The 12,869-nt window shown below is 26.4% G+C and overlaps 2 protein-coding genes across 2 annotated transcripts in view; both read left to right on the top strand.

The window, feature by feature from the left end:
• LOC147656884 (Krueppel-like factor 6) overlaps positions 1 to 3,600 on the top strand; it is a 121,279-nt gene extending 117,679 nt beyond the window's left edge. Inside the window, exons 2-3 of the mRNA XM_086912828.1 lie at positions 815 to 914; positions 3,304 to 3,600. Coding sequence (XP_086768954.1) covers positions 815 to 886 — 72 coding nt within the window. The 3' untranslated portion in view covers positions 887 to 914; positions 3,304 to 3,600. The remainder of the gene's footprint in view (positions 1 to 814; positions 915 to 3,303) is intronic.
• A 3,873-nt stretch (positions 3,601 to 7,473) lies between these two features.
• The window catches only part of LOC100869669 (uncharacterized), a 343,975-nt gene continuing 338,579 nt past the window's right edge, over positions 7,474 to 12,869 (top strand). Inside the window, exon 1 of the mRNA XM_086912992.1 lies at positions 7,474 to 7,565. Within this exon, the coding sequence (XP_086769118.1) occupies positions 7,474 to 7,565 (92 nt within the window). The remainder of the gene's footprint in view (positions 7,566 to 12,869) is intronic.

Below are 12,869 nucleotides of genomic sequence, written 5' to 3' on the forward strand. Positions count from 1 at the left end.
ATAATTTTTAAAGCTATTTAAATTTCATGCACTGAATAAGAATTTTAGATTCAATAATTATTTTTTACATTAATATAATTTTGTGATTATAAGATGTATTTAATCCTAAATATGTTAATATCATATATATATATCATAAATATATTATATATATAAAATATTATTTTTTTTTTTTTGGAAGCTCTTTAACTTCTTTTCATAATTATATTTAATTATTTTATTAAATTTTATTTTATTAAAAATTGCTTACTTATATTAAAGAATATTTAAGAATTATGTTCTTAAAATTTATATTATAATATATTAAAATTTATACTTTTTTTTTAAAATAGTTTATAGATCTATTCATTTACGAAATTGTCCTTATCGAAATCATTTCCTTATACTCGATTTCAAGAAAAATAGTCGCGAATATTATTGGCATTGAATATGAAGACAATAATTAATAAGAAAAAGAGTTGATTAAAAAATAATATCTTAAAATATTTGCATTCTCAATTTTGAATAACCGATAGCAGTCTCTGACGATAATGTAGAAAAAAAGAACTAGAATAAATCATAGAAAGAACTAAAATATTAAAGATGTCTTCGATAAAACAATGACCTTCTACGAAGTAACTTATATTTTCACGAACAATTAATTAATTTCATGATAAGCGGCAAATATTTTCGTTCAAGAGTTTCCTACAAATTAATCTCGTTTCGATTTTGTCTTAATATTTCTAAAACGTATTGGTTATTTATTTTCACATTTATTGAATACGTATGTCGCATGAATAATTAATTTAATCTCTTTCTTTTATTTTTATTACAGGTGAGAAAACTGATCGACCAGATAAGCCAATCGATCATTTCTATGTCGGAACTGGTTTCATTGTATAATTAAGTGCGATGTGATAACGTATGTAAAAACAGTGAGTAATTATCAAATATAGATCTGTAGACATTATTGTTGAGAGATATAGTAAAATTACTCGATTATATATTTTCTTATTATCAGAGTATATAAAATTTCCTAGTTAAAATGATTCATTATGAAAATTAAAGAGAAAATTGATGATATTTTCAGAGTTTAATTTCTATATTTTTATATATATAAAACATACTCAATGATAATGTTTATTATACATTATAAATGAATAATAAAGAATATGTACAATAATTATTACGGAAAACAATTATTGAAGAATTTTTTCTATTTTCCAATAAAAATGATTTTAAAAATTTATCAAACATATATTTTAATAATTTTATCATTTAACGTTTTTCTTACATCTTCTTTTTTATCAATAGATACAAATTCTTTGATAAAAATCAAAAAATTAGATCAAATTAATAATAATAATATTTTTTCAATTATTTCAATTAATTTTTAAAATCATTTTTTTTAAAAATCAAGATTTCATATAAAGAAATTCTTTTCCATATTTTATTTTTTATAATGGACGAATATTTCTTGATTATAAATCAAGAATTCTATTCTAAATGATTATCTAAACTCAATTATTTAGCAGACTAGAAATAGTATATATTTATAAATATATAATATATCTCAAATTTAATAATATATAATTTAATAATTTAAATTCTCTCAAAATTTTAATGTCTAAATAATTTAAATCTGTTCAAATTCTCCACCATCTATATTTCATCATACTTCATAAAATTCTGATTCTTCATTCGATTCTTCATTGCAAATGAGATAAGTGGAGACAAGTTCGAGATGTTCAAATTAAAATTGGAGACCGAGAATCCTTATTTTATCCTTATTCTCATTGTCATCAGTTATCAGAATTGTATTTTCGTTTTCGTGTTTTCAAAAGTAATTCAGAAGATATATATCGGTCATTAGATAAAAATTCAGATGATGTATTGTGATGTGTTTCACGAGCACGTGTCGGTTGAATTCAAAAATGACGAGTCGAGTGAAGGCGATCCAGCGAAAACGCAATATACCTCAATAATCGATGCTTGGTTAATAACTCATCAGTTTAATCGAGAAATCACACTTCCTGATTCAGGAAGGTCGAACTTTTCTCTGTTTTTAAATCAAGCTATCGAATTCGCATGCCTATTACATAGATATCCATGTATCGACACAATATGGATTTCAGTTATGCAAAATTAGTATGTGTTTTTCACGTAAATATGCATATGAATATCATTCGAAGTTTTAATAATGAAGATGAAATCACGAGTTTCTTGCAGATTATAATATTTTTATCGTTCAAGCACGGAAATGAGAAATTGCACATGTATAAATATTTTGAAACAAAAACAAAGAAAAAGATCATTTTAGCTGATTTTCTTCTATTTAAATTTTTAAAACACATACGAAATCGAAATTATAAATCTATCAACATATATTTATACAAATGTCTTTCAATCTTATATCTTTCTATTCTATTTCAATATATAGTACTTTCTTTTAAATTAAATCAATTAGAGAGATAATATTTTTTCAGAAAAGCTTTCTTCTGTCACGAAGCGTTATTGTCATCATCATGATAGAAACATGTACATGACACAAACTTTATATATTACATACACATCTCTGGATTTGTTTGGAAATTTTTGTTTTATATGATTCTATCTAATTTTCTAATTAACTCGTTTTCTATTTTATAATTTTCTAATTTTTACAGAATGATATTGTAAGGGGAATAATATTCAAACTAGAATAAGAAGAGCCATTTAAAAATATCATATTAGAAACAATGTTTCTCATTTGCGTGATAATAATATTATGATCAACAGATATGAATAGAAATTTCCTATGTTATAAACAATCATTTTTTTAGCTGTGTTCTTATCTTTGCATAATACGCAAATTGTATGAACAAATTATATAAAATTAGGTATACATGAAACAATTATAGAATAATTTGGATCTTTCTTTGAAACATTGTATCTCTTTCGATTCCGCACAACCAAACAAGAATAAGTAAGCAAAAGTGTAAACCAAGAAAGGAGAGAAGGGAGATTTATTAATCACTGTCTCTCAATAAAACTGCGCATTCTCGTGAAAAATTAATAGCCCCTGGACAAAAGATTAAATGTTACTTTGTTGGAATGTCTCTTAAGCTTTTCGCTTCTTTTTAATAGCTTCTCTCTATATCGTATAATAATAAATTACCTTCCAAGTCAAGATTGTAACGAAAGATATTTATTTTATAAGATTCGGAGCTTTTTAAAGCTTTCATTGGGCTACTTTATTTGTTAATATTTTCGGTCAAACTGAATCCTCCGGAGAAACTTGCGTATATACATCTATTTTGTCTTTATCTTTTTGTTTCTCACTAGGTATATTCATAGTTTGGCAAAAAACGTGGAAAGAAAAGGAGAATATATATCAGCAATTTTCATGCGTCGTAACCGCAAACAACGAAATTGAAATCGAGCATTGTATTTTAATTGATTGAAAGAAGAAAGGCTCGATGAATATGATATGATTTTTTGATTTTTATTTTTAGTGAGACATAAATGTACTTATAATCTTATAATTAATTATCAGATTTTTTACGTATTATGCCTAGAGATGACATATGGCTAAAACAGAATAAAATGTAACTTATAGAAATAAATTTTAACTTTCAAAAATCGAACTATTTATTGAATTTTAGTTATAAAAATAAAATAAGTACCTAATCATGATAAGTAAGCTATAAAAAGTTTGTACTTTGATTTACAAAGATCTTCATTGAAAAAAAAATAAAATTTTCATTAATATTTTCAATTTATAATGATTTGATATATTTTTTATATTGATTGAATATTATTGATCAAAAATTTCAACATGACTTGAATTAGAATAAGGAACAAATAATATTTCATGCATACAAAATAAAAATTTCAATTAAGAATCAATTCTATTGAATGTTAAAGAAAAATTACAAAAAGAAAAATTTCGTGAAATGTAACCATTTGATTTAGCGATTAAACTTATCATGAATTATTCTTTGAATAGTAATCGATAGTTATTTCTACGCTCTCAAATTTTTAGTCTTTCACCATAAAACTCGACAAGCGATATCTGGAAGAAATTTAAAATGAATCTCTTGGAGAATACTTCTAAATAATGAGAATCAATAAGTCTATACATTTGCTTCGATTCATCCGGCTTTAGAAAAATCCTACTTTTTAAATTTCACACTATTTATTCAAAAAAATTTGTGTGATTTTATTGATGCTGTAATTTCCAGAATATAAAAAGACCATAAAATTGTTTGAAATTTTCAAAAATTATATCAAGATAAATATAAATAGAATCCATATATATATAAAAGATAGAAGATCTTTGTCTATGATTACAAGAATAAGAATTAGAGAATTTAATTTCTAAATTCTGATTTGATTGCTACTTTATATCTTTAGCATTCTTCTTTGTTTTTTGACATACATAATTAATTTTTTATTAGAATTTTTAGAATTTAAACTTCAATTTGAATTCAATTGAAAAATTAAAATTAGAATTTTTTCTTTAATCTTTTTGTTATAAAAAAATATTGTATAAATATTTATAAATACATGTATTTTTTATATATTTTTTTTATTATAAAATTAATTTCTATATTTATCTATTACAGTGTAACTAATAAATAGTATAAATAAAATTACAAAATGTAAATGTAAACTAATATCAATTAAAATGATTTATCAATGAATTATGAGATAACATTTTATATATACATAACTATATTTTGATCGAGCGTGCTTATCAATGAATTAAATGTTTTTATTTTATTATGGAATAAATGTAGTAATACATTTTTTTAGAAAAATCGAGATTTCATGAAATTGTTATTTTATGAAAAATGACTCCATACAACTAATTTCCATACAATTCGATTGCATGATCTATATCAAAAAATGTATATTCATTTCTGAATAACTATTTTAAAAATTTGTAGATTCATTGAACTTACAAACTATAAAACTGCATTTTCTCCTGATAATGAGCTTACCTATTCATTCGCAGTACACGTGATAGCGATAAGATAATCGTAAGCTCGATAAATTTCAACTGCTTAAAGGCAATTGAAAAAAAAAGTATTAACTGTTTTTCATTCTCGTAAAGTGAATATTTTAGTTCTGAATAAATTAATTTTAATAAACCTAATATGATTTCAATTCTTTAGTTTATTAAAAAGGCAACTTTCAAAATTGGGAATTTTTACATAAATAAACATTTGGTAAAAGAAAAATTTGGTAAAATATTTGGTAAAAAATAAATCTTTTATATTTTAATATGATTTAAATCAGAATACATCATAATTATAATTGATTATAAGAAATTGAAATTTAAAAAATCTTTAATCATAATATATTATATTAAAACTATAGATTTCCATTTAATATCAAAATATATTGCAAATTCATCGAAATGATGATAAAAACGATGAAAAAAATGGCATGTCAATAAGATATGCAGTCGAATGCAAATATTTACAATTGTTTATAATTAATTAGTTTGTCAAAATTCTTTAAAATTCAAATTCGGACCTTTTATTTTTACTTCTTAATAATAAATTTTTAATAAATAATAAACTTCTTAATAAATAAATTTTAAGCTAATACAATTGAACTAATTAATCGCCTTGACTTTGAATCATATTGATATGTATTCTTGATAAATAATTTCATCTTAAAATCGAGAAAATTTTACAATATTTAAAAATCTTTGTTTCCAATGCGATTCACTGGTAGGAATTATATTTTTTCTCTTCGGAATCTTGATTGTAATTACTTCGAAAATCACCGTGATGATACCGGAGCTGATTAACGCGATGATTATCGAACTCCGTTACCGAGAGGAAATCGATTTAGATGCGAATCTCTCTGGACAGGAGGACGCTGCTTCCACCGAGTTCTCTAGACTTGATATTGGTAAGTGAACGAGTTCTACGGCCTCATTAATTACCCGAGTTACCGCGAAACTTTTCTACGATTCCGATAGAAAGAGCTCCGGTGAGGGGGGGAGCTCTCTCTAATGGATCCCGTAATGGTTTTATAGGAGAGGTGGAGGAGGATGGTGGTACATCCCGTGAACTAAAGGTCGAGACAGCTTCGATTTTTGCACCTCGATAAATAGCCTGCAGCCTTGCACGCGGTGCACACGGAACTGTCTAGAGACGTTAATCGAAAACTTCCACCCCGATACGACATACTGATTTGCCCGTGATCTTCTTCTCTCCCATTGTGCCGTTATTTGTAATTAACTGCTAGGAAAATCGCTTGCAGTTTAAAAACTATATATAGGATAGTAGTTTTGTAACGCGATGATTTATTCTGTAGATTTTTCAAGACACGATGGATCTTTTTGTGATGAAAAAAAAATTTTTTTCAAATTTTTGAGAAGTTTGGAAAGTTTTGTTTCATTTTTGTCAATCCTGTTATTGAAATCAAAAAAAGAACTAATACTAATGATTCGAATTTCAGTTTCTTTATATTAATATTGTTTATAGGATTTTGTTATTAAATAAAATATTATTTGCTAAGAACGAATTTATAATTTTTTTTAATAAATCATGTACAAATCTTGCTTTTTTAAAATATTAAATTTAGTATTCAATATAATATATAAATATTTTTAAGTATTGGAATAGCTTTAGAATATTTGTAAATTTTTTTAATCATAACTAGAATTTTTTAATCATAACTATTTTTCCTAGAATCTCTAATATCCTTAATCTGTTCACACTCAATTGTATTTGATGAAATACGCAACATAATATATATTAATTGGTTATCGAATAATTATATATATATATATCTTAACGCTCCGTAGGCTCCGCTATGGAGACATTTGTCATTTGTTCCGTAACTCCGAAGGCTCTGCTGCGGAGCCAAATGTTTTTAGCATACGTTATCATCGACGTTAGCAATTGTTATCTGTAGTTAAAACGTGCTAAGTCTATACCATTATTAATTAAACCATTTCTTGACCTTTTCTATGGTTAGCAACATGGAGAAAAATAAATATTATGATGAGAATTTAGAGCTGAGTGATACTGAAGACGTATTTGATTTTGAAGAGTTAAAAGACATTGTGGAAGACAATATTGGTTATGATTCTGACATTTCAAGTAGTAGTAGCGAAATTATACTACCAAAGAGAATGAGAATTATTGAAAATGAAAGCGAAGATTTGTTACAAGACTTAGATGAATGGCGTGATGTCACGGAAGAATTACATTCCAGATAGAATGGTAAATAGAAATTGTTTTTCTGGAGAATGGAGATATCAATAATTAATTTATACATTCTCTATAAAACTGTACAGCACAATAAAAATGAAAAAGCATTGACGCACTTACAGTATAGAAAAATTTTAGTCGATCAACTCGTAGGAGATTTTCGTCACGATAGAAGAAGAGCTTCAACATCAATTTCTGAAATCAGACTAAACGGAAAACATAATGAGGAAAGGTGCAAAAAGGAACTACGTTGTGTGCTCTAAAAGGAAACAATTGAATGGCAGACATCAAACAAATGAATACTGTGACACTTGCCCAAGTAAATCCAGAATGCACATGGGGGATTGTTACCAAAGATATCACACCATGGTGAATTGCAAAATTTAAAATTTATCTTTTATTTACAATAGGAAAATGTATAAAATAAATAAAATCAAATGCATTCACAACGACGTATAATCTTTTCCGCTCGAAATAAGACTTTCTTTATCTCAGGCGCTCCGCTCTAAAAATGTGCCAGAGTTGCTGGTAGACAGTACTCGAGAAATGCGCGGAGCACTAAGGGATATATATGTTTGTGAAATGAGCGATCTTAAATTCTAGTTATTATATTGCATCTTTTTCTTAAAAATATTTTTTTTTCGCAAAAAAACTAATAAAAAAAAATGTTTTCCTTATCTTTAAAAAAATTCAATATTGAAATCAAAATTAATTTAAATACTAAAATAAATAATTTTAATTACAGTAATTTTCAAAAAGACAGTCGGCGTCAGAGATAAGTGAAAAAACTGCAGCGGAAAAACAATCAGAATATCAGATGGTTTTCAGTCGAAACATGAATGTGTTTTCGCTCGTAAAGATAGTCATAAAATAGTCATATAATGATATCGGTCTCAAGTACCATAAAACAGAGTAATCGAATAAAATGGAATAAATTGAATCTTCCATCTGGAATTTTATAATTCTTCGATCATCGTAAATATATTCTTTCGTATTCAAAGTAATGTTACGACACTTCTCCTCGAGGCTTCCTTTACCAAGATCACATTGTATTTGACCTATTTGCCATCGATTATGAGACCCATTGTAATTTCTCTCGACCGCACAATTCATGTTGGTTAGATTTATTGGAAGAGCAAAAGCTAACCCCTAAGTGGAAGTTACCCTGTCCGTCCTCCTCTTAAGATACCACAGGATCATAAAATCAGTTAATCGGATGGGGTTTTGTAGGGGCGGGACATAAGCCAAGAAATTGAAATGCTCGTAAAGTCGTAATTCCAGAGATGAGCTCGTCCTACGTAGCAATCCTTGTTTGCACGGCTCCTTCAATGTTCCTCCATGGTTTGTTTCAATGCCAAAGTATTTGATTAGATCCGTGGACAGAAACCGCGTTTCTTCTCTCGACAGAAGCATTTACAAACTTTTACAATCATGATGAAATGAACGATTTAATCATTAATTTCATGTTAACTTTTTTCTTCTGTTTTTTTTTTTTTTTTCATTTTAATGTTGTGTTTATCCTGCTACATATAATTATGATGCATTTGTATTTTATAAGAATTGTATTTCTATATGTGAAATACTTTTAATTCCTTATAATTATTTCTTATAAAATTCCTTATTAAATTATTAAAATTAATTCAATTATATCATTAATCAATTAAATTATTTCATTGTTATATTATTGGTATGTGGATAAATTAAAATTAAATTTTCTTATTATTTAAGAATATCTCTTTTTCTCATTTACTAACTATAATTTCTTGATAAGTTTATTTTTTTAAGGATTTTTAATCTTTAAATATTTATGTTATTTTTAAAGATTTACTTCCTTTAACCTTTTTACATAAATATATTAACATATTTTTAGATTTTTATAAAGTTTTTATAAATTTCTTTGTATAAAAAATAAAAAGTAAACAAATTATGTATGAAATTTTAAATCTCGAAAAATGAAAAATGTTAAATCCAATAAAAAAAATGGAACATGTGCAATACAATTTTTTATCAAAATTGTAATAAAGTTCAGAAAACAAGTAGGATGCATATTACATATAACGACAAGCATCGTCGTTACCGCGAAAAAAGGTGCATAATCGATTGAGTGATTGGCGAAGTGAAGAAGAGCTTTCAATATGCTATCTTTGCTACTTTATGGAAGAGATTCATATACCAACGTGATCTCGTTGTCTTCTGATAAACAATGTCAAGCATCTTATTCCACGTTGAGATCCGCTTTTATATCGCACTTGTTAAGAGAGACTTTTTAACAAAGTAGCTCGAAGCTGTAGCTTGTTGCTTTTTGTCGCATCGTTGTAAGTTTTTCTATCCTTACGCTTCCTATCTTTTAACGTGGCACGTTTTTTTCAGACTTCGCTTTGATAACCTTATCCGTTCGGCAGATGTCTTTTGTAATACACTGATTAAGAAGCTCGTTGGCTAATACAAGGTAGAAAAGTTATAATCTAGCTGAAGTTCATTATGAGATTTAGATTTTATATTAAAAATATTATCTCCATCGATTGATAAGTCTTGTGTTAAATATGGAATCGTTTCATGACTGGAAAACTTCGATTGAGATCTCATCTATTTTTTGGATAACAATTTTTGACTATTAGTTTTTAACTTTGAAATTTAAAATCAATTATGATTGATTGATTATATGTTGAAGATGATATAAAGCCGGATTTTTTTCTACGTTTCTATTCTGAAATTAAGATTATTAAGATCACTTACCGATATTTTCCGAATTTTATCATTCGTTTTTGAATCCATAATTTCGGAATTTCATACACCTCGAATCGCTTGTATTTGATTTCGAATATGATTCTAGTTGTCAGAAAATATAATTCGGTTTCTCAAGCACGATTAGATTAATTCTACTATAAATATTATTTAACAAATGAATAATTCGTAAATATTATAAGCGTTATAATTATAGCGATTAAATGTTCACTTCAGTGGGGAGACGATTCATAATTATGATAAGTAACAATAAATAATATCGAATAATAATTATCAATATATGAGTTTTATTATCCATACCGTATTACAATATATTTAGAGATCTATTCTTGTGATATAAAAACATATCAAATCGATACTCTTCTGAAATTAAACATTTACAATGACAACTCCTTGAAATCCGTACACTAATCAATCAAGTGTATTACTTTTCTATTATATCAGATGTATTTGATAGATGTATTATTGTTGGTAAGAAATTACAAAGCGACTAAAAAAGTTTTAATTCGAGTGAAAATAATGCCTTGGTTATAATCAAGGGATGAAGAAAAAGGCCATTATATCTTTCGTTATACGTTATCTATAAATACATAAAAAAAAAAAAACAAAAAGGAATGCAAATCTAATTGATTATTTCTGATAAACTTAATATATTTTTAATAGCTTAGAACTTACCGTAAAACTTTGATAAAATAGATCTATTTTGATTCATTTATTTCGCTATTTTGGAATGTCAGAGATTCTTTAGGATACGAAAAAGTAAAATTATAAGAAATTTAATTGGATAAGCATTTATTTAATAATAAAAAGCTAAAAAATAAACTTTTTAACTTGTATATTTTAACTGAGTAATAAGTCATGTAATTCTATAATAATTAAACATTGATTCAATGATTTTTTCAATCAGTGTATATATAATTTTGTATCTATAGATATATAAATTTTGATTGAAATTGATATTTTATATATATATATATATATATATATATATATATATATATATAGATTTTTCATTTATATATCGAATATAAAGCATATAATTTCTTGAAACTTGATAATAATAAACGAGAATAAGAATACTTTTCTTGTTTCTTTTTTTTTTTTTTTTTTTGCTGTCATAGAAAACTTTTATCAAAATGATTCTTAATTAAGAGTATAAAAAAATTCGTTTAATTTCGTTTTAAACGAGTCTGATATTAACGAGTCCTCCAATTACTACATGAGATACAGAGATACACTGTAATAGAGCTAAGAGCAATTCGATCGAGAAATGCATTTAATTTCACGTCACAAATGCCATTCATTGGGAGCAGCTTTTAATATCTAACGCAGGACGAAAATGCATTATCCATCCGTTGATGCATCCCAAACACATAGATATCATATTGGATAGACGAGAGAGATATGCAGAAAGAGAAGGGACTAAAAGAATACTGGAGTGAGAAAAGCATGGAGATAGAGAAGAGGAATAGTCCAGTCAGTCACTCGGACATTCACAATATGGATCTCCCTTTGGTGTAATCGTGACGTAGAAGCCCCTTGTTTCTGTGCTCCCAGCGAGAATTCCGTCGTGCTCCCCTCTCTCCTATGACAGTCTACCTCCGCACACAGTCGGACAGACTCTCGCCCCATATTCTCTGTCTAATTTGCCAACCTAAGCCGTCGGGACCATCGGACAGAACGGCAGCGATGGTAGTTCAACTTCATTATTTTGCCATTGTATCAGCACCCCCGCGGACATAAATCATGGAGGGTCCGGCGTGGCATCCCTCGATCCGTCGCCAACCAGGGATTTAGTTTGATTTTCGTCCCTGAAATTCCGTTATAGTTAACCCCTCTCTCCGCCATCACAAACGATTTCTACTCCAATTTCCGCTTTTTCGCTCACTTATGAGCACTACGGATAACTTCGGGCAGTTTGGTCTCCATTCGTTCGTTAGCTTCGAATCTTTCAATATAATCTTTTCCGGGTCGAAATTTTTTGAAATAGTAGTGTATAATGTTTTTAAAATTGACAATTCTATATTACATTTATGGTTGAAAATAAGAATAGTATAAATTCAATTAATATATAAAATGAAATGGTGTTGTAATTATATTATATTATTGATATAAATTATTTTAATGATACAATTTAAATATAATGTAAAGTCAATACAATAAAATCAGAAAATATAATAATATAATTAATTTAATAATATCATTAATAATATCATCATTTAATATCAAATATCTAATTAAAATGAAATTTTACAGGAAGACAATAAAAATGATTACTTCAATCTAACTTCATATTTTTTTTTAATCTTGAATATTTTTGGATAAATAAATTTATTAATCGAATTAGATAAATTAATGATTTTAAAAATTTATAAATAATTAGAATTAGTTATAAAATATGAAAAAAATATATATATAACTTTTATTCGATCATTGAAAAGAAATGTAGAAATATAAATCTAAATTTTCTTAAAGATTGTTAGATATGATTTTAAAATAAAAGTAGATATGATAAAATAAAATTTTCATTGATGCATTAAAAACAAATAGTAAATGCTGTCACATTTCTTCAAAAAAGAAACTTCATTAACTTATTCAAGTTTTTTATTTTAACAATGTATATACAATACATATACAATATATATCCACTAATTAAATGAATTTAATTCATTTTCTATTATATAAAATCTATAAAATTGATCGAAATAGCGAAATTAGAAAAAAATATCCTTTCATTCGTAATCTTACCAAATTCACTATCACATTTAAAACTAAATAGGAAGCCAATTAGCCGATATACATTTCATTATTTATTTATCATATAGTTACGGAAACATCGTTAGAAATATCGACTCTAATTGAAGGCCGTTTAATCACAGATTTAACGGGGTTATAAGCGTAGGCTAGGCGATAAGAGAGTGAAAATCG

The sequence above is a fragment of the Apis florea genome, unplaced genomic scaffold (genome assembly GCF_048593485.1).
Source record: "Apis florea isolate Af1SG1 unplaced genomic scaffold, ASM4859348v1 contig_3493_pilon, whole genome shotgun sequence".
NCBI classification, from domain to species: domain Eukaryota; kingdom Metazoa; phylum Arthropoda; class Insecta; order Hymenoptera; family Apidae; genus Apis; species Apis florea.